This window comes from Moschus berezovskii, chromosome 20, assembly GCF_049115385.1.
Source record: "Moschus berezovskii isolate FMDL1 chromosome 20, NW_MosBer_1.0, whole genome shotgun sequence".
In the NCBI taxonomy this organism is placed as follows: domain Eukaryota; kingdom Metazoa; phylum Chordata; class Mammalia; order Artiodactyla; family Moschidae; genus Moschus; species Moschus berezovskii.
In genome coordinates, this window is record NC_142479.1 from 38,749,827 (window position 1) to 38,776,297 (window position 26,471).

Below are 26,471 nucleotides of genomic sequence, written 5' to 3' on the forward strand. Positions count from 1 at the left end.
ACTCTGTAGCGGAACGTGGGCTTCTCAATACGGTGGCTTCTCTTGTGGCAGAGTCCAGGCTCTAGGATGCATGGGCTTCAGTGGCTGCAGCTCAAGGGTCCCCTGCATTGGCAGGTGATTCTTATTCACTGGGCCATCAGGGAAGTTCCCTAGCAGCTTTTAAAATGCAACATTAGGTGGCGGTTAACTCTAAAAGAGCAGAGGAAGGAGAGTAGTGAGTGACTCTTCACATTTGGTGAGGCTCCCAGATTTCTAACCTATCGTGCGACGGGGAATGAGTCTGAGGGAGAATTATTATCTTATTGTAAATCTGGGTCTTCCTCTAGTGAGTGGTAACACCATGTCTAAGCCAGGGAGGAGCAGCATCTTCAGGAAAAGGTTCAGTTCAGTTCAGTTCAGTTCAGTCGCTCAGTTATGTCCGACTCTTTGCGACCCCAAGAATCGCAGCACGCCAGGCCTCCCTGTCCTCCCAGAGTTTACTCAAACTCGTGTCCATTGAGTCAGTGATGCCATCCAGCCATCTCACCCTCTGTCGTCCCCTTCTCCTCCTGCCTCCAATCCCTCCCAGCATCAGGGTCTTTTCCAATGAGTCAACTCTTCGCATGAGGTGGCCAAAGTATTGGAGTTCAGCTTCAGCATCAGTTCTTCCAATGAACACCCAGGACTGATCTCCTTTAGGATGGACTGGTTGGATCTCCTTGCAGTCCAAGGGACTCTCAAGAGTCTTCTCCAACACCACAGTTCAAAAGCATCAATTCTTCAGCACTCAGCTTTCTTCACAGTCCAACTCTCACATCCATACATGACCACGGGAAAAACCATAGCCTTGACTAGACGGACCTTGGTTGGCAAAGTAATGTTGCTGCTTTTTAACATGCTGTCTAGGTTGGTCATAACTTTCCTTCCAAGGAGTAAGTGTCTTTTAATTTCATGGCTGCAATCAGCATCTGCAATGATTTTGGAGCCGCAAAAAAATGAAGTCTGACACTGTTTCCACTGTTTCCCCATCTATTTCCCATGAAGTGATGGGACTAGATGCCATGGCCTTAGTTTTCTGAATGTTGAGCTTCAAGCCAACCTTTTCACTCTCCTCTTTTACTTTCATCAAGAGGCTTTTTAGTTCCTCTTCACTTTCTGCCATAAGGGTGGTGTCATCTGCACATCTGAGGTTATTGATATTTCTCCCGGCAATCTTGATTCCAGCTTGTGCTTCTTCCAGCCCAGCGTTTCTCATGATGTACAGGTTAATAAGGACTTTCAATCCACTTCCTCTTGCCAATTGGAGGAAGACCAGTCATTCAAAATTCACGGGTCTCACTGGGGAAGCAGGGTGCTTAGAAAGTTGAAGCACCAGTGTTTCCCTGAGGGTGAGAAGTAGTCTGGGCTGGTGGAGAGCATTCAGACATTCCTTTTCCACCCAGGATCTGCCCTCCTGACCTAAACTGTTAGAACTATGTCAGAAAACCAAGCTAAGATACTCAATCCATTGGCCATGGTGGTGCAATTCCAGTCATGACCCCAGAATGGATGTTGGGGCTCGGGGCACCCAGCTTGGCTCTGATAGGCATGATCTCCTGGTAACAGTGTGAAACACAGATATCTGGGGACCAAGGTCAGAACAAAGTCCAGAAGCAGAGGCTAGGAGCCAGAAAAACATGGTGCTGAGCCAGAGCCCGGATCTGAGAGGGAGAGAGGGGGCCACTGGGCATCGTGGATCAGAGACGCAGCATCTCAGGGCACAATGTTGGTCTCTGGGAAGGCAGATCCATCCTTAACTACGAGCTGAAGAGAGGCATTGTGACTGGGGAGGAACAGTGTGTGTGTTAGTCACTTAGTGGTATTTGACTCTTTGTGACCCCATCGATTGTAGCCCACCAGGCTTCTCTGTCCATGGGATTCTCCAGGCAAGAATACTGGAGTGGATTGCCATTTCCCTCTCCAGGGGATCTTCCTGACCCAGGGATTGAACCCAGGTCTCCTGCATTACAGGCAGTTTCTTTACCATCTGAGCTATAGGGAAGCCGAAGAGAAGCATTTGTTACTGGGGAGGAACAGTAAAGCCAACAAAAGGGGCTAGTCCTCTCCATCCCATCTATCCTGCTCACCCTGACCTTAGGCCATAGATGCACACACTCCTGATGCCTGAATTCCCATCATTACTTGGACTTTGAGCCGCTTTCTTCTCAGTTAAGAAGCAGTTCCTGGGGTTTCCCTCCTGGTCCACTGGTTGAGAATTCGCCTGCCAATGCAGGGGACACAGGTTTGATCCCTGGTCTGGGAAGATCCCATATGTTGCGAAGCAACTAAGCCCGTCCACCACAAGAACTGAACCAGCGCTCTAGAGTCCATAGAGCCCGTGAGCTGCAACTACTGGAGCCTGAGCTCTGGAGCCCATGCTCCAAAACAAGAGAAGCCACCGCAGTGAGAAGCCTGCACACCGAAACTAGTAGCCCCTGCTCCCTGCAACTAAAGAAAGCCCACGCAGCAACGAAGATTGAGCACAGTGAAAATAAATAAATACATCTTAAGGGGAAAACAAAGAAGCAATGCTTCCATCAGTGATGGACAATGTGCTTCATCTATGAGAAGTGAACCTGACTGCTTGAGTCCCAGGGCAATTAACCATCTTTGAATTATCTGCCCTATATCACCCTGCCCCCACTTTATTTTCTTGGGTTCCAAAATCACTATGGACAGTGACTATAGAAATGAAATTAAAAGGTGCTTGCTCCTTGGAAGAAAAGCTATGACAAACCCAGACAGCACGTTAAAAAGCAAAGACATCACTTTGCTGACAAAGATTTTTCTTGTCAAAGTTATGGTTTTTCTAGTAGTCATGTATGGATGTGAGAGCTGGACCACAAAGAAGGCTGAGGGCTGAAGATCTGATGCTTTCAAACTGTTGTGTTGGAGAAGACTCTTAGGAATTTCTTGGACAGCAAGGAGATCAAACCAGTCAATCCTAAAGGAAATCAACCTTGAATATTCATTGGAAGGACTGATACTGATGCTGAAGCTGAAGCTCCAATACTTTGGCCACCTGATGCAAAGGACTGACCCATTAGAAAATACCTTGATGCTGGGAAAGATTGAGGGCAGGAGAAGGGAACGATAGAGGATGAGACAGCTGGATGGAATCATCGACTCAATGGACGTGAATTTGAGCAAACTCCGGGAAATGGTGAAGGATGGGGAAGCCTGGTATGCTGCGGTCCGTGTGGTCACAAACAGTCAGACAGGACCGAGTGGCTGACAACACCTGGGAAGCCCCCATCTTCAAAAGATAACTGACAAATCCGGGAAGGCTCTTTAGCCTACTTTGAGCTTTGTGCGCCACCTGCCGACTACCAAGCAGTACTAGATGGAGGAACCTCAGTTCAGTTCAGTTCAGTCGCTCAGTCGTGTCCGACTCTTTGCGACCCCATGAATCACAGCACGCAAGGCCTCCCTGTCCATCACCAACTCCCGGAGTTCACTCAAACCCATGTCCATCGAGTTGATGATGCCATCCAGCCATCTCATTCTCTGTCGTCTCCGTCTCCTCCCGCCCCCAATCCTTCCTAGCATCAGACTCTTTTCCAGTGAGTCAACTCGTCGCATGAGGTGGCCAAAGTATTGGAGTTTCAGCTTTAGCATCAGTCCTTCTAATAAACACCCAGGACTGATCTCCTTTAGAATGGACTGGTTGGATCTCCTTGCAGTCCAAGGGACTCTCAAGAGTCTTCTCCAGCACCACAGTTCAAAAGCATCAATTCTTCGGCGATCAGCTTTCTTCACAGTCCAACTCTCACATCCATACATGACCATGGGAAAAACCAGCCCATAAAGCCAAGAGAAATAGGCCAGCTGTGGGGACTTCAGAGCTGGCCTAAGAACTTTGAACACTTCCTGCCTCCCTGTGAATAAAACAAGAGTGTCCAGAAGGACCTGAATTTTCCCTCTGCAGTTTATGGATGGGCTGGGGACTCTTACATAGTGATCACAATCCTGGGGCAAAATGACAACACCAGCATTGTACATTTATTTTATATATACATTTTTACATTAAAAAAAAGATTTCATTTTTCAAAAGTTGAGTGACTGAATAGATACTTGAAATCCCAGAAGGAGGAATGTAGTCCCTGATGGGCTCAGAGGCTCCCACTTCCTACAGTCTCTCCAGGACAGGATTTCAGAAGAGTGGTGGTTAAGAACACAGGCTCTGGACTTGCACTGCTTAAGTTCCAGTCCTGGAAGAAGGAAGATTGAACATGTGTGATCAGTCATGTCCAACTCTTTGTGAACCCATGGACTGTAGCCTGCTCCTCTGTCCAATCCTGGATCCACACAGCACTTATCAGCTGTGTGGCCCTGAGCAAGATTATACTTTGTCCCTAGACATCCTTGCCTACTGGCTGGGCTGATTAGACAAGCATGCTTAAAAAAAAAAAAAGCAACAGGAGTCTGTCCAATGGAACTGTAAACAAACCAGGGATACTTCCTTGACAGACAAAAGAAATACAAACCCAATCACATGTTCACTCACTTAATATATATGTATTGAGCATTTATTACTTACTGTCCCTCTGCTCTGGGAGGTGAAGATGAGTTGACAAGTGGTCTCTGCCACCACCGAGGTGCTTATAATCGACTAGATGTCACCCTAATGTTTGACCAAAACAGGACAAACCAACCTTGATCACAACTCCTTCCTCCCCACATACCTTTCTCTCAAAAGTAACTAACATACTGACTTTTATAGCCATCATTTCATTGCACTTCTTCTTGGTTTTATCACTCAAGTGTGCATGTGTAAACACTGTAGTAATGCTCATTAATTAAACATGATATGTCTTCTACATCTCCTTTACTCCATAGTTTCTCCTTCCCTCTTTTCCCTTACCCTTATAATTTATGTTGGAGAACCCAGGGTGCTTGACCAGTGGAGTTACTGGATTTTGCTGATTGCCTATTCATGGTACAGTTCAACACCTCTGTCCCATGTATTTTCCACAACCAAGCAGCTAGATCAAGAGACTTGATCTGATCCAGATTTAATCCTTTTTTCAAGCCTACATTAATGTTATCATCATTCCTTTTGCCAGGAAAGAAAGAGTGGAGTAAACAAGCAGGTTCCCCAGACTTTGGGGGCACCTTAGGAAGGCCGTGTATATATTTCATCCCATCCAGACCAGCAAAGCTAACACATATGGATACAGTTAGGAGCAAGAAAGAAGAGCAGGGTCTGCTAACAGTAATGATACAGTAGGAATGACTGTGGTCAGTGACCAGCTACACTCGAAATAAACTCAGCAGCTTTAGATACTGAAATAGGAACCAATGACCAACATAGGTACTTCGAAACTCATGCAGGTTTATCAGCTTTCATCCCATAGGTATAATCTTTGCATTTGCTAATGCCAAGATTAGCACTGTGAGTCTCTTTGAGTCTCTCCCCTTCCCTCCCCACCCAGCCTGGAACAGTACCTGTAGCCCACCCAGAACTCTATGGCTGTACAAATTCAAGACACTAACCTACAATGCTTAACTGCTAATTATTAGAGAAATGCAAATCAAAACCATAATGAGGTATCACCTCACACCAGTCAGAACAGCCATCATTTAAACGTCTACAAATAATAAATGTTGGAGAGGGTGTAGAGAAAAGGGAACCCTCCTACACTGTTGGTGGGAATGTAAGTTGGTGTAGCCACTGTGGAAAACAGTATGGAGATTCCTTAAAAAACTAAAAATAGAGCTACCTTATGATCCTGCAATCTCATTCCTGGGCATTTATCTGATAAACATGAAAACTCTAATGCAAAAAGATATATGCACATCATATTCATAGCAGCGCTATATACAACAGCCAAGACATGGAAGCAACCTAAATGTCCATCAACAGATGAATGGATAAAGAAGATGTGGTACATATATACAATGTGATACTATTTAGCCATAAAAAGAATAAAATAATAAATACCATATGTAGCAGCATGGGTGGACCTAGAAATTATCACACTAACTGAAAAGTAAGCCAAACAGAGAAAGAGAGATCAAATATCATATGATATCACTTATATGTGGAATATAAAAAAATGATACAAATGAACTTATTTATAAGACAGAAACAGACTCACAGATGGTTACCAAAGGGAAAAGGGGTGATGGGATAAATTGGGAACTTGGGATTAACAGATACACATTGCTACATATAAAATAGATAAACAACTAGAATTAACTGTATAGCACAGGGACCTGTTTCAATGTCTTGTGAATGTGAACATGAAAGTCGCTCAGTCGTGTCTGACCCTTTGCAACCTGAGACTGTAGCCCACCCAGCTCCTCTGACCATGGGATTCACCAGGCAAGAATACTGGAGTGGGTTGCCTTTCCCTTCTCCAGGGGATTTTCCCGACCCAGGGATCGAACCTGGGTCTCCTGAATTGCAGGCAGATTCTTTACCAACTGAGCCACCAGGGAAGCCCAATAATATCTTGTAGAAATAATTAAAAGAATCTGAAAAAGTATATAGAGATGTGTATAACTGGATCACTTTGCTGTACACTTGAATAATTGTAAGTCAACTCTACTTCAATTAAAAATCCAAAACATCCTCCTTTTAATCCTTATTTTGTTCTACAAGTAACAATCAGTTCAATGCTTATCACCAGTTCTGACTCTCCAGCAATTTTGTTTTAGTTTTGTCTCAAGGTCATTTTCTAGTACTGGATAGTTTAGGAAGGACTCATAGGAACAGCATTCTCCAGCTTCTTGCATTTTGATAACAGTCTGTCTAGACCTTTTATATTTGAAAACCAGTTTTGTTAGATCTAAAATCCCTAACTCACATTTTCTTTCTACGAGCATCTTAAATATATCTCTTCATTTTCTTTTGGTACAAAGCATCGGTTGTATCAGTTAGCATTCAATCAGAGAAGCAGAATCCTGTGAGTGATACAAAATTAGGGATTAATACAGGAATTAGACCTTACACAATTGAAGGAGCTGTTGCAGAAGACTATGCGTGTCTGCTGCCTCTGTGACTAGCACAGAGACTAAAGTCTCTAAAAGTCAGCTCAGCTAGCAGATGGAAATTTAGATGTGAAGTGGAAGAGAGAAAGGACAAATTGGAACTTGTGAGGACAAACTGGAACCTGTATATATCTCTTTCTACTGTCAGCGTCAATGGTGTGAAGACCCACAGGAGAATTTAGTGCATTCACCATGGAGCTCTGTATGCTGCTGGCCCAGGACTTAAAGATCTGAAGGAAGTGATCTGGTGGGAATTTGAAGAAGCTGTGATCCCAGGTGGTATCCCACATCAATAAGGTGAGCCAGCAGACAAGCAGCAACGTGCATGAGTTGGCACAGTGCCTAGGGCCCTCCTCCAACCCTCCAAGTGTGAAAACAACAACAACAAAATAGCTACTCTTTCTCTTAAGCGATCCAAATCTTATGCAAATTTCTCTCTTGATCAACCCTCATCCAGAACCACAGAGGGAAGGTAATTCTGGTAAATTTGAGTTTAACTAGTACATTACTACGGAGAAGGCAATGGCAAGCCACTCCAGTACTCTTGCCTAGAAAATCCCATGGATGGAGGAGCCTGGTAGGGCTCCATGGGGTCACTAAGGGTCGGACACGACTGAGCGACTTCACTTTCACTTTTCACTTTCACACATTGGAGAAGGAAATGGCAGCCCACTCCAGTGTTCTTGCCTGGAGAATCCCAGGGACGGGGGAGCCTGATGGGCTTCCGTCTATGGGGTCACACAGAGTCGGACACAACTGAAGTGACTTAGCAGTAGCAGCAGTACATTACTATGCTGTTAAAAAGGTCTGATGACAATTTAATTATATTTCCCTAATAAGTCATATGCCTTTTGTCTAGATGCATCAAATATCTTTTTTTCTTTTTCTTTAAAGTGTGTTTTATCAGATCATGTCTTAGTGCTGGTCATTCTAGGTTGATTTTCGTAGGTATATATTATACTCATAATATGTTGCATCGTATTTGCTCATGTTTTTTATTTCAGGAAAGTTTCCTTGATTATCAGTTCAGTTCAGTTCAGTCGCTCAGTCGTGTCCGATTCTTTGCGACCCCATGAATCACAGCACGCCAGGCCTCCCTGTCCATCACCAATTCCCGGAGTTCACTCAAACTCATGTCCATCGAGTCAGTGATGCCATCCAGCCATCTCATTCTCTGACATCCCCTTCTCCTCCCGCCCCTAATCCTTCCCAGCATCAGCGTCTTTTCCAGTGAGTCAACTCGTCGTTATAAGTTTTAATATTTGTTCTGAGCCCTTGCTCTGGTTTTTGATCGTCTTTCTGGTATGCTTTCATTTTCTGTAATGATGTTATTTTGTACTTTTTTTTTAAAGACAATTTTTAAAGAGTTGTTTTAGGTTCACAGCAACATTGAGAGGAACATAGAGATTTCCCATAGACCCCTACCCGTGCACAGCTTCCCCGATTATCAGCATCCCCCACCAGAGTGGTACCTTTGTTAAAACTGAGGAACCTACACTGACACACTGAAGTCACCAAAGCCCACAGTTTACATTAGGGCTCACACTTGGCATTATAGTCTGTGGGTTTGGACAGATGTATGATGACAAGTATCCATCATTACAGTATCACACAGAGTTTTCTCACTGCCCTAAAAACCCTCTGTGATCCACCGATTCATTCCTTCCTCTTCCCTAATTCCTGGCAACTATGATATTTTTATATCATAACCTGTCTCCACAGGTTTGCCTTTTTTGAAATGTTATATAGCTGGAATCACACGGTATGTAGCCTTTTCAGATTGGCTTCTTTCACTTAGTGAAAGTATTTGGGGTTCCTCTATGTCTTTTCATGGCTTGATAGCTCATTTGTCTTTAGTGCTGAATAATATTCCACTGTCTGGGTGTACCACAGTTTATTTATCCACTCAGCTACTGAAGGGCAACTTGGTTGATTCAAAGTTTTGGTAATTATGAATAAAGATGCTATAAACATCTGTGTGTATTCTTATAGTTTTCTTCTTTATTCTCTCTTTTCCTTATAGTAACTTTGCATGGCATTTCACCTTACTCCCTTTGTATAGCTGTTTCTATGTGAATTTAGTTTTCCTGTGTTATTGGAAGAGGCTCTGCTCAGCTAGCATTTCAAACTTTCAAGATCTCCTTCTATTTGTTTTTTCTTGTAATGTTCACAACCATGGTGTCTTGATTGTTGAGATTTCCTGGATCTGTTCCCCTTCCCTACTTTTATCGGGATCTTTTCTTTCCTTCATCTTTGTTGAACTTGTCCAAGGAGTTTCTCCTCAGTGTGAAGCTTTGTCCTGGCCTTAGTTGGTCGGTTTCAAGAGTTCATGGCCTGTTCTAGTTCCTTTAAGTCTAATCACAGGCCCGAGCACCTACCTGCTGTTAAAGTAGGGGAAAAAAAAAAATCCCTCTTTAGTTTCAATTGTTGTTCCCAAACTGGCCTGCTCTATCTATCCTGCTGTCAGGTTTCCTGTTGCTTCCTTCTGTGTTCTCTTGCCAGATGAGATGCTGAAAACTCATAGTTCTTGTGGCTCTTGGTGGTTTGTCCCAATTCACTTGTATTACAGGATTTGTAGGACAACTTGCTGTCCAAATTTTTGTAAATATAAAAATATAAATGTAAAATTCAATGGGTTTTGGGGACTTCCCTGTCAGTCCAGTGGTTGGAAGTCTGCACTTTCACTGCAAAGGGCACAGGTTCAATCCCTGGCTAGGGAACTAAGATCTTGCATACCCTGCAGCACAGCCAAAAAAGGGGGAAAAAATCAATGGGTTTTTGGTTTTGATACATAGTTGTTTGTCTGTTTTTATGTGAACATTCAGGAAAATCCAAAATCTATTGCTGCCTCTGCTGATATCATCTTCCAGAATCTCTATGCACTACCTTTTATAGTAAAAAACTGAGGTATAGGAAGATTCATTGGTGATTAGCTTGTAGTGGGATTTTCTGAGGTTGCAGTGATGGCAGGGAGCCAGTGCTGATTGCTGAGAATGGGAGTGTCATTATCAGACCAGCTCATTTGAAAGATCAACTTGGCAGAGGTTTAGTGACTAGAGAAAGATACTGGAGTGGGAAGACCAGTTATGACAGCATTTTCCTATTCCTAATAGGGGATTATAATAAGGGAGAGGCTGTGAAAGTGCTTCACTCAATATGCCAGCAAATTTGGAAAACTCAGCAGTGGCCACAGGACTGGAAAAGGTCAGTCTTCATTCCAATCCCAAAGAAAGGCAATGCCAAAGAATGCTCAAACTACCGCACAATTGCACTCATCTCACACGCTAGTAAAGTCATGCTCAAAATTCTCCAAGCCAGGCTTCAGCAGTATGTGAACCGTGAACTTCCAGATGTTCAAGCAGGTTTTAGAAAAGGCAGAGGAACCAGAGATCAAATTGCCAACATCCGCTGGATCATGGAGAAAGCAAGAGAGTTCCAGAAAAACATCTATTTCTGCTTCATTGACTATGCCAAAGCCTTTGACTGTGTGGATCACAATAAACTGTGGAACATTCTGAAAGAGATGGGAATCACAGACCACCTGACCTGCCTCTTGAGAAACCTGTATGCAGGTCAGGAAGGAACAGTCAGAATTGGACATGGAACAACAGACTGGCTCCAAATAGGAAAAGGAGTATGTCAAGGCTGTATATTGTCACCCTGCTTATTTAACTTGTATGCAGAGAACATCATGAGGAACGCTGGGCTGGAAGAAGCACAAGCTGGAATCAAGATTGCTGGGAGAAATATCAATAATCTCAGATATGCAGATGACACTACCCTTATGGCAGAAAGTGAAGAGGAACTCAAAAGCCTCTTGATGAAAGTGAAAGAGGAGAGTGAAAAGGTTGGCTGGAAGCTCAACATTCAGAAAACGAAGATCATGGAATCTGGTCCCATCACTTCATGGGAAATAGATGGGGAAACAGTGGAAACAGTGTCAGACTTTATTTTTTGGGGCTCCAAAATCACTGCGGATGCTGATTGCAGCCAGGAAATTAAAAAACGTTTACTCCTTGGAAGGAAAGTTATGACCAACCTAGATAGCATATTAAAAAGCAGAGACATTACTTTGCCAACCAAGGTCCGTCTAGTCAAGGCTATGGTTTTTCCCGTGGTCATGTATGGATGTGAGAGTTGGACTGTGAAGAAAGCTGATCGCCGAAGAATTGATGTTTTTGAACGGTGGTGCTGGAGAAGACTCTTGAGAGTCCCTTGGACTGCAAGGAGATCCAACCAGTCCATTCTAAAGGAGATCAATCCTGGGTGTTCATTGGAAGGACTGATGCTAAAGCTGAAACTCCAATACTTTGGCCACCTCATGCGACAAGTTGACTCACTGGAAAAGACTCTGATGCTAGGAAGGATTTGGGGTGGGAGGAGAAGGGGACGACAGAGAATGAGATGGTTGGATGGCATCGCCGACTCTGTGGACATGAGTTTGAGTGAACTCCGGGAGTTGGTGATGGACAGGGAGACCTGGCGTGCTGTGATTCATGGGGTCGCAAAGAGTCGGACACGACTGAGCGACTGAACTGAACTGAACTGAGGGGGAATAGCAAGAAATAGACATGAGAAATACAAAGGGGACTAAATCAAGTGGCTTGGTGACTAAGGAGAGTTAGAGAGGAGTCAGAATCAATTGAAAATTCCCAGGATGAACGTCGAGGGCAGTGGCATTGCTCCAGACATCAGTAGAGATGAGCATGAGGATCTGGTGACAGTGAGAGTGAGGGGGTTGAGGGAGAGGAGTGAATAATTTTTTGAAAACTTGAGTTTGATGCAAGATAGAGATGTATATGAACGTATGGAGCTCAGCAAAAGATCCACACTAGACACACATTTGGGAGTCATGTGCATTTTTTAATTTAAATAATACCAATTTAGCTGAACACATATATACTTTCATATGGGCTTCCCAGGTGGAGCTAGTGGTAAAGAAGCTTCCTGCCAATGCAGGAGATGTAAAAGATGCGAGCTCGATCCCTGGATGGGGAAGATTCCCTAGAGGAGGGCATGGCAATCCACTGCTATATTCTTGCCTGGAGAATCCCATGGACAGAGGAGCCTGGTGGGCTACAGTCCATATGGTTGCAAAGAGTTGGACATGACTGAAGTAACTTAACACGCACACATACACTTTTATATATTCTTAAATAATAGTGTAATGTAACTTATCTGACCTATAAAGCAAGTATAGGGAATTTAGAAAGTTACATTTTTTAGCCTTTTAAAAAGACATATCTCAATTCTTCCATAAATTAAATATCATTTTGTACTTTTATTTCAGATTTTGGAAAATTCCAGGACACTATGTAGAGCCACCTTCTACCCAAATTTTACAGAACAACTTAATCTACCAGAGGGTTTGCCTTGATTAAAAATTTAGAGTGATTAAAATTATTCACTTATTTTTTCTCCTACTGATTAAAAGTAAGTTCTTCTATGTTTTAATTAAAAGTCTCAGTAAAAAGTGTTTAAGGCTTTTTATGATCACTAAAAGTTGGCTTGATGTAAATTCATATGAGTAAAAATTTCCCTTTTACTCATCCAAACACTTTGGAGAGGTAGGAAGAATGTATTTTGAGATAAGAATACTGAGTAAATTTTTGTTAATAATAACAGTTGTTCTGCACGGTTAACTTATATAGATTTTATTTTTCTCATCAGTATGTAATATTTATCTTCTTAAAATGAGGTATAGTTGGTTTATAATATTACTTTCAGGTGTGCAAGACAGTGATTTAGGATGTTTATAGATTATAACTCCATTTACAGCAGGACTGATGTTGAAGCTGAAACTCCAATACTTTGGCCACCTGATGTGAAGAACTGACTCATTGGAAAAAGACCCTGATGTTGGGAAAGATTGAAGGCAAGAGGAGAAGGGGATGACAGAGGATGAGATGGCTGGATGGCATCACTGACTAAATGGACATGAGTTTGAGTAAACTCGGGGAGTTGGTGATGGACAGGGAGGCCTGGTGTGCTGCAGTTCATGGAGTCACAAACAGTCGGACAGGACTGAGTGACTGAACTGAACTGATCAGTTATTTTGGCTGTAGTCCCTGTGATGTACAATATATCCTTGTAGCTTATTTATTTTATACATAGTAGTTTTTATCTCTTTTTAAACTTTTATTTATTTTTTTGCTGTGCTGGGTCTTTGTTGCTGCATGGGCCTTTCTCTGGTTGCAGCGAGTGGGGGCTACTCTTTAGTTGAGGTGCATTGGTTTCTCACTGCGGTAGCTTTGAAGCACTGGCTCTGGGGTGCATGGACTCAGTAGTTGCAGCTCCCCGGCTCTAGACAGCACGCTCAGTAGTGGTGGCACAAGGGCTTAGTTGCTCCACATCATGTGAGATTTCCCAGATCAGGGATGAAAACCACGTCTCCAACATTAGCAGGTGGATGCTTTACCACTGAGCCACCAGGGTAGCCCTCCAGAAATTTTAAATGGTTGTTATTTAAAAATAATTTGCACTAGTTTCACTAGAGATTGGGTCCACTGAACTCCTCACAGTGTCATGTCAGGAGAGGGACTCCCCTCCTACATTTTCTATTCCATCTTCTTTAGTTCCTTCTTTTTGTGCAAAAAGTACTCATTCTATTTATTTCCCTTTCAACAGATATTTATGGCCCATCAGAAAGTGTTTAGTTTCCATCAGCAAGGATTATACCCTAACAAACTATTTACTCAATCAAAAAAAGATTTTCTGATTGGATATGAAGAATTGAGGGCTCTGTTTCTCCTTTACTTCCCAAGATGCTAATAAAATGATTATAAAGGAACAAGGAAGGACCCATACTGAAAAGGGCTGGGGAAGATCCGAAGTGAATGGAAAATTCCAACAGCTTTTAGATGGAAAGGAGATGGGGGGTTGAATGATGAAGGGGGGTAAAAGAAGCTGCAGACTTGAAAAGGTGAGAAGCTTGCATTGTGGATGAGCTGATCCTTTTTTCAGATCCTTAGATAGGGTCATGCATTCCAGGTACAAAGTATGATGAAAGAGAACTAAGAAGCAGGGTTACAAATAGATATTAATTTAAATATTGTGTTAAAAATAGTTGATTTCTTCTACTCCCATTCACAGAATACCCAGCACCCAGGTGTTCCTAGACAAAAACCCCAACGGTTTTTGTCCCAAAATGGGGACAAAATGGAAAACTACTTCTCTATCCAAAATGGAAAACTGTCTGGAAAGTACTTGAAAAAGTGAAGGTGTTGTTACCCCCAGAGTAAATTTCTGTATTTAGGTGTTTCTATTTGAGGTGTGCATGTGTGCTAAGTCGGTTCAGTCTTGTCCAACTCTTTGCAACTCCATGGACTGTAGCCCGCTAGCTCCTCTGTCCATGGGATTCCCCAGGCAAGAATACTAGAGTGGGTTGCCATTTCCTTCTCTATTTGAGGCAGAGACTGCTAATTGCTCTCCAATATCCACTGTCCTCTTTAGGAGGGAACATACCTGCATGGAAAATACCAAGTGCCATGGAGTGAGATGGTGGAGCAGACAGAACCCTCATGCACTGATGTTGGGAGTATAAATTGGTACTACTACTTTAGAAAACCATTTGGCAGTATTTTCTAAGAATGAAAATATACATACCCCATGACCCAATTCCACTCCTAATTATACAGCCAATCAGTTCAGTTCAGTTCAGTCGTTCAGTCGCGTCCGACTCTTTGCAACCCCATGAATCACAGCACGCCAGGCTTCCCTGTACATCACCAACTCCCAGAGTTCACTCAAACTCATGTCCATCAAGTTGGTGATGCCATCCAGCCATCTCATTCTCTGTCGTTCCCGTCTCCTCCCATCCCCAATCCCTCCCAGCATCAGAGTCTTTTCCAGTGAGTCAACTCTTCGCATGAGGTGGCCAAAGTATTGGAGTTTCAGCTTTAGCATCAGTCCTTCCAATGAACACCCAGGATTGATCTCCTTTAGAATGGACTGGTTGGATCTCCCACAGCCAATAGATGTATGTATATATGTTTGCTAAAATTCACTAGAATGTTCATAGCAGTACTAGTCACAATATCTCCAAACTGAAAACTACTCAAATGCCAATCAACAAAGAAAGAGATATGTTAGTTGTAGTATATTTGCACAAAATATTTTGCAATTAAAAAATAAACAAATGAGACCTAATCAAACAAAAAAGCTTCTGCACAGTAAAGGAAACCATCAACAAAACAAACAGACAACCTACTGACTGGGAGAAAATATTTGCAAATGCTGCAACCAATAAGGGGCTAATTTCTAAAATATACAAACAGCCCATACAACCCCGCATCAAAAAAATTCCAACAATCCAATAAAAAATGGATATAAGACTAAAATAAAATATTTCTTCAAAAAAGACATACAGATGACCAAGAAGCACACAAAAATATATTTAACATCACTAATTATTAGAGAAATGTAAATCAAAACCATAATGAGGTATCATCTTACACTGGTCAGAATGGCCATCATCAAAAAGTCCATAAATAATAAATACTGGAGAAGCTGTAGAGAAAAGGGAACCCTCCCACACTCTTGGTGGGAATGTAAATTAGTGCAGCCGCTATAGAAAACAGTAGGGAGAATCCTTAAAATAGAGCTACCATGTGATCCAGCTATCCCACTCCTGGGTTTATGTCCGGAAAAGATGAAAACTTTAATTCAAAAAGATATGTGCACCTATTTACAATAGCCAAGACATGGAAGCAAACTAAGTGCAAATGAATGAATAAAGAAAACTTGGTATATATAGAATAGACTATTACTTGGCCATAAGAAGAATGAAATATTGCTATACACACCACTATATATAAAATAGACAAGCAATAGGACCTACTGTACAGTACAGGGAAAAATCTGAAAAAGAATATATATATGTATAAACTGAATCACTGTGCTGTATATCTAAAACTAGCATGACACTGTAAATCAACTACTTCCATACAAAAATCAAATAAAAAATAAATGTCAACTCACTTGGGTCTGGTTTATGTAAGAAAGACGTAAAGAATCTCTTATTTTGAACCTACTCTCGAAAACTCCCTGCCCTATGTAAAAACATTGACCAGTAGCTAGCTATGAAAGGGAAAGTTGCTCAGTCATGCCTGACTCTTTGTGACCCCAAGGACTGTATAGTCTCCAGGACAGAATACTGGAGTGAGTAGCCTTTCCCTTCTACAGGGAATCTTCCCAACCCAGGGAATGAACCCAGGTCTTCCACATTGTAGGCAGATTCTTTACCAGCTGAGCCATAAGGGAAGCCCAAGAATACTGGAGTAGGTAGCTCATCCCTTCTCCAGGGGATCTTCCCAGCCCAGGAATCAAACCTGGGTCTCCTGCATTGCAGACAGATTCCTTACCAACTGAGCTATGAGGGAAGTTCACCAGTAGCTATACATTTATGATTTCATTTTAAAATGTTTACATATGTCTGTATACTTTTTGATTCTCACTTAATCCAACTATTCTGATTAACTATTGCAGCAGAGGAGATGGAAGCAGGGTTTAAGCAAAAAGTGGATTCAAAACCTTTTCGTTCACAATGGAACAGGATGTCCAGGGAAGAGGCAAATGGACTGGAGAGATGGAGTGCCTTAGACGGGTGGGTAGAAATGAACATTCAAAGAAGGAATCTGGAAGGAATTTGTACCTGGGACAGCAGTGGTCCCTAAAGAGGCTTCGGAGAGCAAAGATTAGGAGGGGGTGGGGGTGGAAAACTGGCTGCAAAGAAAGTGTGTTGACCAGGTACAGTACTGATGCTCCATCTACGGTGCTGGACCCAAGCAGCCCATTTCAGGGGAAGTCCAATGGAAGCTTCAGGGCTGGACTTGAAGGGGAATTCCAAACTCTCTCCTCTTGGCTGAGGAGTCTGGACAACAAACTTCTCTGTTTCACCTGTCTGGCATTATCTCATCCTCATCCTCGAAAAAATGCCAAGATGGTTAACTCACTCTTCACTGAAAACACCCCCACACTTCAAATGATCCCACCACCCTTATCTCTCTTGCCTGTTGCTATCTTACTTATTCACCAAAATTGGGTGGGCATGACAGGGAAACAGTGATGACACTGTTTAGCTGTCATCATCCTCAGGCCGGTGTGTGTGTTCAACTCCTAGCTGGGAGTGGAATTAGCATCAGGGAGTGCTTGCCAAATGCATAAGGGTGGGTGAGTTTTTCTCTCTTTTGCTCACCTGCCTGAGCTTCTGTGAGAAACCCTGTGGATACACAGCAGCTGACAAGACAGGGACCTGCACATCTGAGGGCGAGACGAACCAGTGGGTGTTAGGTGGGGACCCTGAAACCAGACACAACAGAGACACTGGTCTGGGTGTGGTTTTCTCGGGGGCTGGGCCTCAGAGTCCCATAAATGGCTTCTTTTCCTTCAGGTACCCCACCCAGGTCCAAGCCCGGGCAAGATGGGCAAATACAGGATTCGCGTCGCCACCGGAGACTCGCTCTTGGCGGGCTCCAGCAACCGGGTGCAGCTGTGGCTGGTGGGAGAGCACGGGGAGAAGGACCTGGGGAAGATACTGCGGCCGATACGGATCAGGGTTAGTGGAGAAGGTGGTGACTGCGGCGGTCGCGGAGGGGCGCACATGGGGGGCGCTGGAGCCTCGGCAGCAAGGGACCCCTGGGCATCTGGGGAAGGAGGTCGGGCACGGGTGGGGTACCAGGTAGCAAAAGAGAAGGCAAGAGGTCTGGGAGAGAAGCGCTGCGCTTCCTTGCCCGGGTGGAGGGGCAGAGAAAAGGAGACGCCTGCCGGCCTAAGTCCCCCTCGGAGTGGCTTGTTCTTCCTCGCCTCCAACCCGGATTCAGGTCTCTTCCGGGGAGCGGTCGGAGAAGAAAGAGAAGCCAGTTTCTCGGAGGGTTCTCTGATCCACCCTTTCCGAGAACCCTACACCCCGTGTATGAGCGCGTCCTGTGCTGCAGGAGGTGCAACTCGAGGTCGAAGTCTCCCTATACCTGGGGCGCCTCCTGCTGGTGAAGCTGCGCAAGCACAAAAGCCTGGTGGGTTTCGACTGGTTCTGCAAGTGGATCGCGGTCCAGGGTCCCGGCACCCAAGGCGAGGCCTTTTTCCCCTGCTACCGCTGGGTGCAGGGCAACGAGATCATCTGCTTGCCCGAGGGCACCGGTGAGAGCAGTGGGAAAACAGGGGGCGGCATCTGGTGGGCTGGATGCTCTGATGTAAGAGGGAAAGGAGAGAGAGATGGAGGGAAAGGAGAGAGAGATGGAGGGAAAGGGAAAAGGGAAAGGATGGGGCTGAGCAGCTCAGTTGTGGAAGGGGTCCGAGCACCAAGCTATGTTAATGGAGACCCTGTTCTATTGCGACCCCTTCCCCAGCCCGGACCATGAGGGATGATCCCCAGAACCAGTTTAAGAAACATCGGGAAGAAGAGCTTGAGGAAAGAAGGAAGTTGTACAGGTGAGCCCCAGGAAGCCTTTGATCCCTAACAGATCCTAAGAAACCCACCACCCTACTTACACCGATTCCATCTTCTTCCTCCAGATGGGGTTTCTGGAAAGAGGGATTAATCCTGCCTATAGCAGGGAATACACAATGGGATCTTCCCAGAAACGAGAGATTTCTTGAAGATAAGGATTTAGACTTCAGTCTCTCTCTGGCAAAAGTGTGAGTGCCAGGTTGTTGCTGTTCAGATGCTAAGTCATGTCCAACTCTTTGCGACCCCATGGACTGTATGTAGCACATGAGGCATCCCTGTCCTTGATTAACTTCCTGAATTTGCTCAAACTTTTGTCCATTGAGTTGATGATGCCATCCAACCATCTAATCCTCTGTCACCCTCTTCCCCTCCTGTGCCCAATCCTTCCCAGCATCAGGGTCTTTTCCAGTGAGTCAGTTCTTTACATCAGGTGGCCAAAGTACTGGAGCTTCAGCTTCAGCATCAGTCCTTCCAATGAATATTCAGGGTTGATTTCCTTTAAGACTGACTGGTTTGATCTCCTTGATGTCCAAGGGACCTTCGAGTCTTCCCCAGCACCACAATTCGAGAGCATCAGTTCTTCAGCACTCAGCCTTCTTTATGGTCCAACTCTTGAGTGCCAGGTTAAGGCTGACATCTTCTTCCCAGGATGCAAGGTGGGGTTTTTTCCTGAACTTCTTGCACTGGCCTTCTCTCCACAGGTTGAAGGACTTGGCCTTAAAGGGGACATTAGATCTCACAAATTCTGTAAGAAGACTGGAAGACTTCAATAAAGTATTCCCGCGAGGAAAAACTCCTCTGGCTGGTCAGTTACCTTAACCTCCCCAGACCTACCCACATATTTCTGACTCAGGGATCTGAAAGGAGAGGGGAGAAGGTAGGAGAGTAATAGGGCAGTGACATCAGGAGCTCAGAGCTTACAGCATCCTTCCACCTGATGTCCCTAGAGCGGGTCCGCAATTCCTGGAAGGATGATGCCCTATTTGGGTACCAGTTCCTCAATGGGGCAAACCCCATGCTCCTGAGACGCTCCACGAGTCTCCCGTCACGGTTGGTGCTGCCTCCGGAAATGGAAGACTTGAAGACACAGCTGGAGAAAGAACTCCAGGTGCTGTGCTTCATCTGCTCACCCACCACCCCAGCTATCATTCCGGTCTCCTCCTCTTTGCCTCATTCTTCTCTTCCCCCTTCCCTCATTTCCTCCATCAGCACCTGTTTAATCAACACCCTCCTCCATCTATACTTCAGGGTTTCTCAACTTTGGCACTGATATTTTGGGTCAGATAACTCTGTTGTGGGAGGCTGTCCTGTGCACTGTAGAATGCTTAGTGGCATCTCTGGCTACAACCCACTAGCTGTCAGCAGCATTCCCCAGTTGTCTTCAGGTATTGCCAAACATCTTCTAGGGAGTAACATCTTGGGTTGAGAACCACTGATCTACACCAACTCCTTCTGTTATCTCCTTCTGCTATTACTCCCCTTCCATCTCCCCTTTCATCTCTTCTTTCTTCACTAGCTATTTCTCAGCCTTAGGGAAGAGCCCCAAGCTTTTGGAAGGAAATAGCAAGAGAGACTAAACAAAGCCCTTGAGACAGTTGGGGCTATGTTTTTTGGGGGGAGGGGAATTCAGATAAAAGAAACGTACCACATTTGGCTCTAGCCTGAAGGAGGGTGATAAGCAAAGAGTTTTGTTGTGCGGGAAGGCGGTACAAGGAAAACCACAAAATTCACGTCAGAGAGCTCCAACTCTGATGAAAGATACTGGACATGGAAACTCTGCATTTAGGGCTTTGGTTATGGGAGAAGTGATTAACATTTAAGTAAAAGACTTGATGGATAGGGAAAGGAATCAGCCTGACCAATGAGAGAAGGGCAGAACTAACCTCTCAGGTCCAGAACTAACCTCAATCCCTTTATCTATCCCTGCTATCCACCCTCTAGACTGGATCTCTGTTTGAAGCTGACTTCTCCCTGCTGGATGAGGTCAAGCCTAATGTCATCATTTTTAAGCAACAGTATGTAGCAGCCCCTCTGGTCATGCTGAAGCTCCAGCCCGATGGAAGACTCTTACCTATGGTCATCCAGGTGAGAGGACCCAGGTGTCCTGCCCCAAGTCATTGATCTTCCTTAGGGACTTGGACACTCAGGTCCTTAGCCCCCAGCTCTCTCTCCTGCTCTAGCTCCAGCCACCCCGGAATGGATGCCCCCCACCTGTGTTGTTCCTGCCTTCGGATCCCCCCATGGCCTGGCTCCTTGCCAAGACCTGGGTCCGGAGCTCTGATTTCCAGCTGCACCAGCTACAGTCACACCTGCTGAGGGGCCACCTGATAGCCGAGGTTATTTCTGTGGCCACCATGAGGAGCCTGCCCAGCCTGCATCCTATCTACAAGGTATTTCCTGCGTCTGTGCTAAGTCACTTCAGTCGTGTCCAACTCTGTGAGACCCTCTGGACTGTAGCCTGCCAGGCTCCTCTGTCCAGGGGATTCTCCAGGCAAGAATACTGGAGTGGGTTGCCATTTCCACCTCCAGGGGATCTTCCTGACCCGGGGATAGAACCCGCATCTCTTATGCCTCCTGCATTGGCAGGCAGGTTCTTTACCACTAGCACCACCTTTCAGCATCTCTTAATTCTGCATCTGACTGCCCTTCAGATTTCACACTCCTAGACTCTGGAGATGTTTACACATGACCTTGTGGCATATTAGGTTAGCAGCAATCTCAGTTTACACAGACACACACATATACACAGTGCTATGGAAATGCCTAGGATTAAAGAGTGAGAATGGGTTTTAGAAAGAAATTGAAATTTGCGCTGAGGATGTTGCCGGTTGGATAGTAAGGGGCGGGACATTACAGTCAGAGAGCTCTGTGGAAGTGCATGGATGATGACTGATAGCAGGGGAGACTGGAGAGGAGGGTGTGAGTGACCCAAGCGCTGAGTAGGAGGAAAGGGCGGTGGGAGAAGATGAGGGGAAAGCCCTGTTACTTGGTGGGGGGAAGAATCAAGAGCTCTGCTTGAAATGTCAGAAGGGAGTTCCCTGGTGGCCTAGTGGTTAGAATTTGAGCTTATACTGCCAAGGCCTGAGTTCATTCCTTGGTTGGGGAACTGAAATCCCACAGTCATGTGATATGGCAAAAAAAAAAAAAAGACGTAAAGAAAAAGAAAAAGTCAGGAAGGCAGTTAGATATATGAGCCTAGAGTTCTTGGAACAGGTCAGGATTAAAGATATAGATTTCTTTCTTTCTTTTTTTTTAGGTAAGAAGCAGATTTATTTTGAGAGAAACACACTCCACAGAGTGTGGGCCATCTTAGAAGGCGAGTGTGGCTGAAGGTATAGATTTTTAAAGTTATCAGAAAACAGACATATCTAAAGTCATTATGAAGACTAGATTAAGCTGTCTAGGGTTTGTAGTGACAGCAGAGAATTTGGCCCAGATATAACTCTAGGGTGTCACAACCCTTATAAATTGAAAGGAGGGGATGAAGTAAAAAAAGGAGCAAGAGGAGAGCTATCTACTGAGGAAGTAGGGAAACAGAAAGTGTGATACCAGGTCAGCCAAAAGAAAAAAATGTTTCAAGAGAGAGGTGTGATTGTGTCAAATGCTGTTGAGAAGCAAACACAGTTACAGAGAAGTGACATTTGGATTTGTTGATATGGAAGTCATTGGTTAATCCACTGGTTAATCCTATCTCAGGGGAGTGGAGGTGGCAGAAGCCTGATCAGTGTGGGCTGAGCAGAAAAATATCATGTGAGGAAGTACAGACAATACTAGGTGACTCCTTTAAAACCTGCTATGAGAAACAGATTTACAGACTGACAGAACGAACTTATGGTTACCGCGGCAGGGGATGGGGGAAGGAATAGTTAGGGAGTTTGGCACTGACATGTACACACTGCTATATTAATGATGTCCATTGGCAGATGAATGGATAAGGAAGTTGTGGTACATATACACAATGGAATATTACTCGGCTATAAAAAAGAACACATTTGAGTCAGTTCTAATGAGGTAGATGAAACTGGAGCCTATTATACAGAGTGAAATAAGTCACAAAGAGAAACACCAATACAGTATATTATTAATGCATATATATGGAATTAGAAAGACGGTAATGATGACCCTATATGCGAGGCAGCAAAAGAGACACAGATGTAAAGAACAGATTTTTGGACTATGTGGGAAAAGGCGAGGGTGGGACAATTTGAGAAAATAGCATTGAGACATGTATATTACCATATGTAAAACAGATGACCAGTGCAAGTTCGATGCATGAAGCAGGGCACTCAAAGCTGGTGCTGTGGGACAACTCAGAGGGATGGGGTGGGGAGGGAGGTAGGAAGGGGATTCAGGATGGGGGGACACGTGTACCCTGTGGTTGATTCATGTCAATGTATGGCAAAAACCATCATTATACTGTAAAGTAATTAGCCTCCAATTAAAATAAATAAATTAATTTAAAACAAAACAAACAACAAAAAAAAGAAAGACAATCAACAAGGACTACTGTATAGCATAGGGAACTCTGTTCATTATTCTGTAACAACCTAAATGGGAAAAGAATTTGAAAAAGAATAGATACATGTATATATACAACTGAACCACTTTGCTGTACACCTGAAACTAATACTTTATTAATCAACTATACTCCAATATAAAATAAAAAGTTTTTTAAAAAAGAAGACTTGCTATGAAAGGGGAAGCAAGCAATGACGATGCTGCTAGAGAGTGGTTTAAGTTTAAGCCAAGGCCTTTTTTCTTTAGAGTATCAAATACTAAGCAAGAGAAAGAGGAGAGAGAGAGAATGAGTAGGAGTGACATCCCTAGGGAAGGCAAAGAGGATGCGAAGATTTTCGTTGGAAGGCAGTAGAGATACTTTACTGACAGGAATAAGACACAGGTATAAGATAGAATTTCACATGTAGGAAACTTTCTAGTTTTTGTGATGTGAGACAAAGGACTCCTAAAATTCTTATATATTACATGAAACTGTGCAAATAAGTGAACTCCTAAAACCTTTGACCTTGGGTGACCCCAAGAAGACAGTTCCTCATCTTCCTTCTCCCAAATCTTAACCTGACCCAATACAATCCAACAGGCACTCTCTTCTTTTCATGAAGACCCATCCTCTCCCCTGTTTATTTCCTCTCTCTGGTCCTTTAATCTCCTTTCTACTCATGGGTCCTGGTCCCCTCTTATTTGACTGTGTCCCAATTCTTTCTTCCATAATCAGCTCCTGATTCCACACTTTCGCTACACCATGGAGATCAACGTGCTGGCCCGGAGTAATCTTGTCTCTGAATGGGGAATTTTTGATCTGGTATGGAGAGGGATGGGGAAAGAGGGAGGAGGGTACAAGGATGAAGGAATTCACTTTCCCATTCCTCCCTGAAGCTCTGTGTCCTCTACCAAAGGCCTCCCCCAATCTGCCTCACACCTGAGTAGCTTCCTTCATAAAGGGGCCGGAGTAGGGCCACTGGGCTTGAATCTCCTGACCCTGACTGCCATCCCTCTCAGCTGACATGTGCTGTGTGCTTAGTTACTCAGTCAAGTCCTACTCTTTGCAACCCCATGGATTGTAGCCCTCCAGGCTCCTCTGTCCATGGAATTCTCCAGGCAAGAATACTGAAGAGGGTTGCCATGCTCTTCTCCAGGGGATCTTCCCAACTCAGGGATCGAACCCAGGTCTCCCACATTGCAGGCGGATTCTATACCCTCTGAGCCACCAGGGAGGCCCTAAGCTGACATGGCAAACACTAATTTATCTGCTGTGGGTTGCCCTCAGGTGGTGAGCACTGGGAGTGGTGGCCATGTAGACATTCTCCAGAGAGCCACAGCTGGTCTGACCTATCGCTCCTTCTGCCCTCCTGATGACCTGGCAGACCGTGGGCTCCTGGATGTGAAGTCTTCTCTCTATGGTCAAGATGCGCTCAGGCTCTGGGGAGTCATCAGCCGGTGAGAGCAACACCAACAGGGAAGACCCAGTGGGCCCTCTGGTGAGAACAAGGGGGACTGCAGATCCAGAAGGTCCTAGGCTGGCCATCTGAGACCCAGTGTCTTCTTCCCTGGGGAGCAGGTATGTAGAGAAGATGGTCAGTCTTTTCTACAAGAGTGATGGAGCTGTGAAGGATGATCCAGAACTGCAGGCCTGGTGTAGAGAGATCACTGAGACTGGACTGCAGGGGGCCCAGGACCGGGGGTAAGGCCCAGATCCCTCCCCACTGACCCTGTGTCAACTCACACCCATCTGTCAACAAGCCACACCTTTTCACAGTACTGTAAGTCACCCTAGGGGAGTTTGGGGAGAAATGGATACATGTATATGTACCGCTGAATCCCTTTGCTGTTCACCTGAAACTCACAAGTTTGTTAACTGGCTATACCTCAGTGCAAAAAAAAAAAGTTTAAAGCCAAAAAAAAAATTTCAGACAACCTGCCTCAAGACTCAGAGCTTCCTGCAGAAATTCTAATTCTAATCACTCCTGATTCCCCAGTCCCTTTCCTTTCTCACCCTCTCATACAGCATTCCCCATCCTTATGCAACTTGCTAAGAGCTTCCTCTGGAACCAAATACATTTCCCTTAGTTATTTTCCCTCACCTTTTCCTACCCTCTCTCCCTAATGCCAACGTTCATCCAAGCCCATAAACATGTGAATACACACTATGCGTGTATCAGAGGCACAAGCACACAGGAATTCTTTTCTGTATCCCCAGATAGTTTTCACTGCCTGAGATCAACTGTCTGCTGTCCTGATCTCAAAGCCTCAAATTCTTACCTCACACAGGTTCCCCATCTCCTTAGAGTCCCGAGCTCAGCTCTGCCACTTCCTCACCATGTGCATCTTCACGTGCACTGGTCAGCATGCTTCCACCCACCAGGGCCAGGTAACCTGTTGTGATCCTCGTCCCCTGGGGCTGCTGGGAGGTACAAGATAGGGAACCAAATGCCTGGGTTTCTGAGAGGCTCTCCTACCTGCAGCTGGACTGGTACTCCTGGATCCCTAATGGTCCATGCACCATGCAGAAGCCTCCGCCCATCTCCAAGGATGTGACAGAGAAGGATATAGTAGACTCGTTGCCCAGTCTGCACCAGGCCCGAACACAGAAGACCTTCATAAAATTCCTTGGCCGACGCCAGCCTGTCATGGTTAGAGATGGATGCCTACATCCTAGGGGAGAAGGAGCAGTGATCTTGGCTGAGGGGTCCACGGGCTGAACCTTTTTGTTCTCCCCTGTCAGGTGGCCTTGGGGCAGCACAAAGAAAACTATTTCTCTGACCTTGGGCCTCAAGCTGTGCTGAAGCAATTCCAGGAGGAGTTGGCTGCCCTGGACAAGGAGATTGAGGTCCGGAATGCAGGCCTGGACCTGCCCTATGAGTATCTTCGACCCAGCATGGTAGAGAACAGTGTGACCATCTGATGCCTTGCACACATCATTCCCAAACTCTGCCCTCCCTAAGTACCCTTTGAGTACCCCACCCTACTTGGCCAAAGCCTCTGGTGAACAGATTGTCCCCTAAGCAGTGTGGTCAGTGCTCAGGGATGCTGCATCACCCAACTCTAGGGAATATATAATGAATGGTTCCCACTGAATTTTGGAACCCATCCCTACCCACAGCTGCCCTACCTTAGTGTCCACCTAGCCCTACACTTCTTTGTCCTTTGTCCCCATCTCCTCTTTCTCAAAGAATCTAGTTTGTATATAAATGAAATGAGAAGATATATAAAATAAATGAAAAGATCTAATTAAATAATAAAGTTGGTTATGCATGGTGAAGGAAGGAGGTAGCAAAAAAGATCTTAGTTTGTTTCCTGTTCTCTCATTCAGATTCCAAGGAAGAAAAATAAAGATGCTTTCCTGGAACACAAATTTCTTCCTGTGATTAATACATCCTTCAAGGGTTTTCTTAAACCTTTTAAACCTAAATTAGGGAAGTTCTGACTGATTGCCCAAAGCATTTAATACCAGCAAAGCTGTATAGGAAACTGCATAAATCAGAGTTGAGAGCAG

The 26,471-nt window shown here is 44.6% G+C and overlaps 1 protein-coding gene and 1 long non-coding RNA gene across 2 annotated transcripts in view; one reads left to right on the plus strand and one right to left on the minus strand.

Annotated features, from left to right (window-relative positions):
- The window catches only part of LOC129542529 (uncharacterized), a 116,649-nt gene that overhangs the window by 21,040 nt on the left and 69,138 nt on the right, over positions 1-26,471 (minus strand). The window lies entirely within an intron of this gene.
- LOC129542473 (polyunsaturated fatty acid (12S)/(13S)-lipoxygenase, epidermal-type-like) lies at positions 17,435-26,219 on the plus strand. Its single transcript, XM_055404918.2, has 14 exons — positions 17,435-17,569; positions 17,949-18,150; positions 18,360-18,441; positions 18,526-18,648; positions 19,162-19,265; positions 19,408-19,568; positions 20,402-20,545; positions 20,641-20,850; positions 23,694-23,780; positions 24,246-24,415; positions 24,537-24,659; positions 25,247-25,346; positions 25,441-25,608; positions 25,701-26,219. The coding sequence occupies exons 1-14, from the start codon at positions 17,435-17,437 to the stop codon at positions 25,878-25,880; spliced, it is 1,989 nt and encodes a 662-aa protein (XP_055260893.1). The 3' UTR covers positions 25,881-26,219.

Excerpts from the sequence above, each read along its gene's own strand:
- LOC129542473 (XM_055404918.2), top strand. The coding sequence starts at position 17,435 with ATGGGCAAATACAGGATTCGCGTCGCCACCGGAGACTCGCTCTTGGCG. Across the intron at positions 19,266-19,407 it reads AGGAAAAACTCCTCTGGCTG|AGCGGGTCCGCAATTCCTGG; the intron begins GTCAGTTACCTT and ends TGATGTCCCTAG. Across the intron at positions 24,416-24,536 it reads CTCTGGGGAGTCATCAGCCG|GTATGTAGAGAAGATGGTCA; the intron begins GTGAGAGCAACA and ends CCTGGGGAGCAG.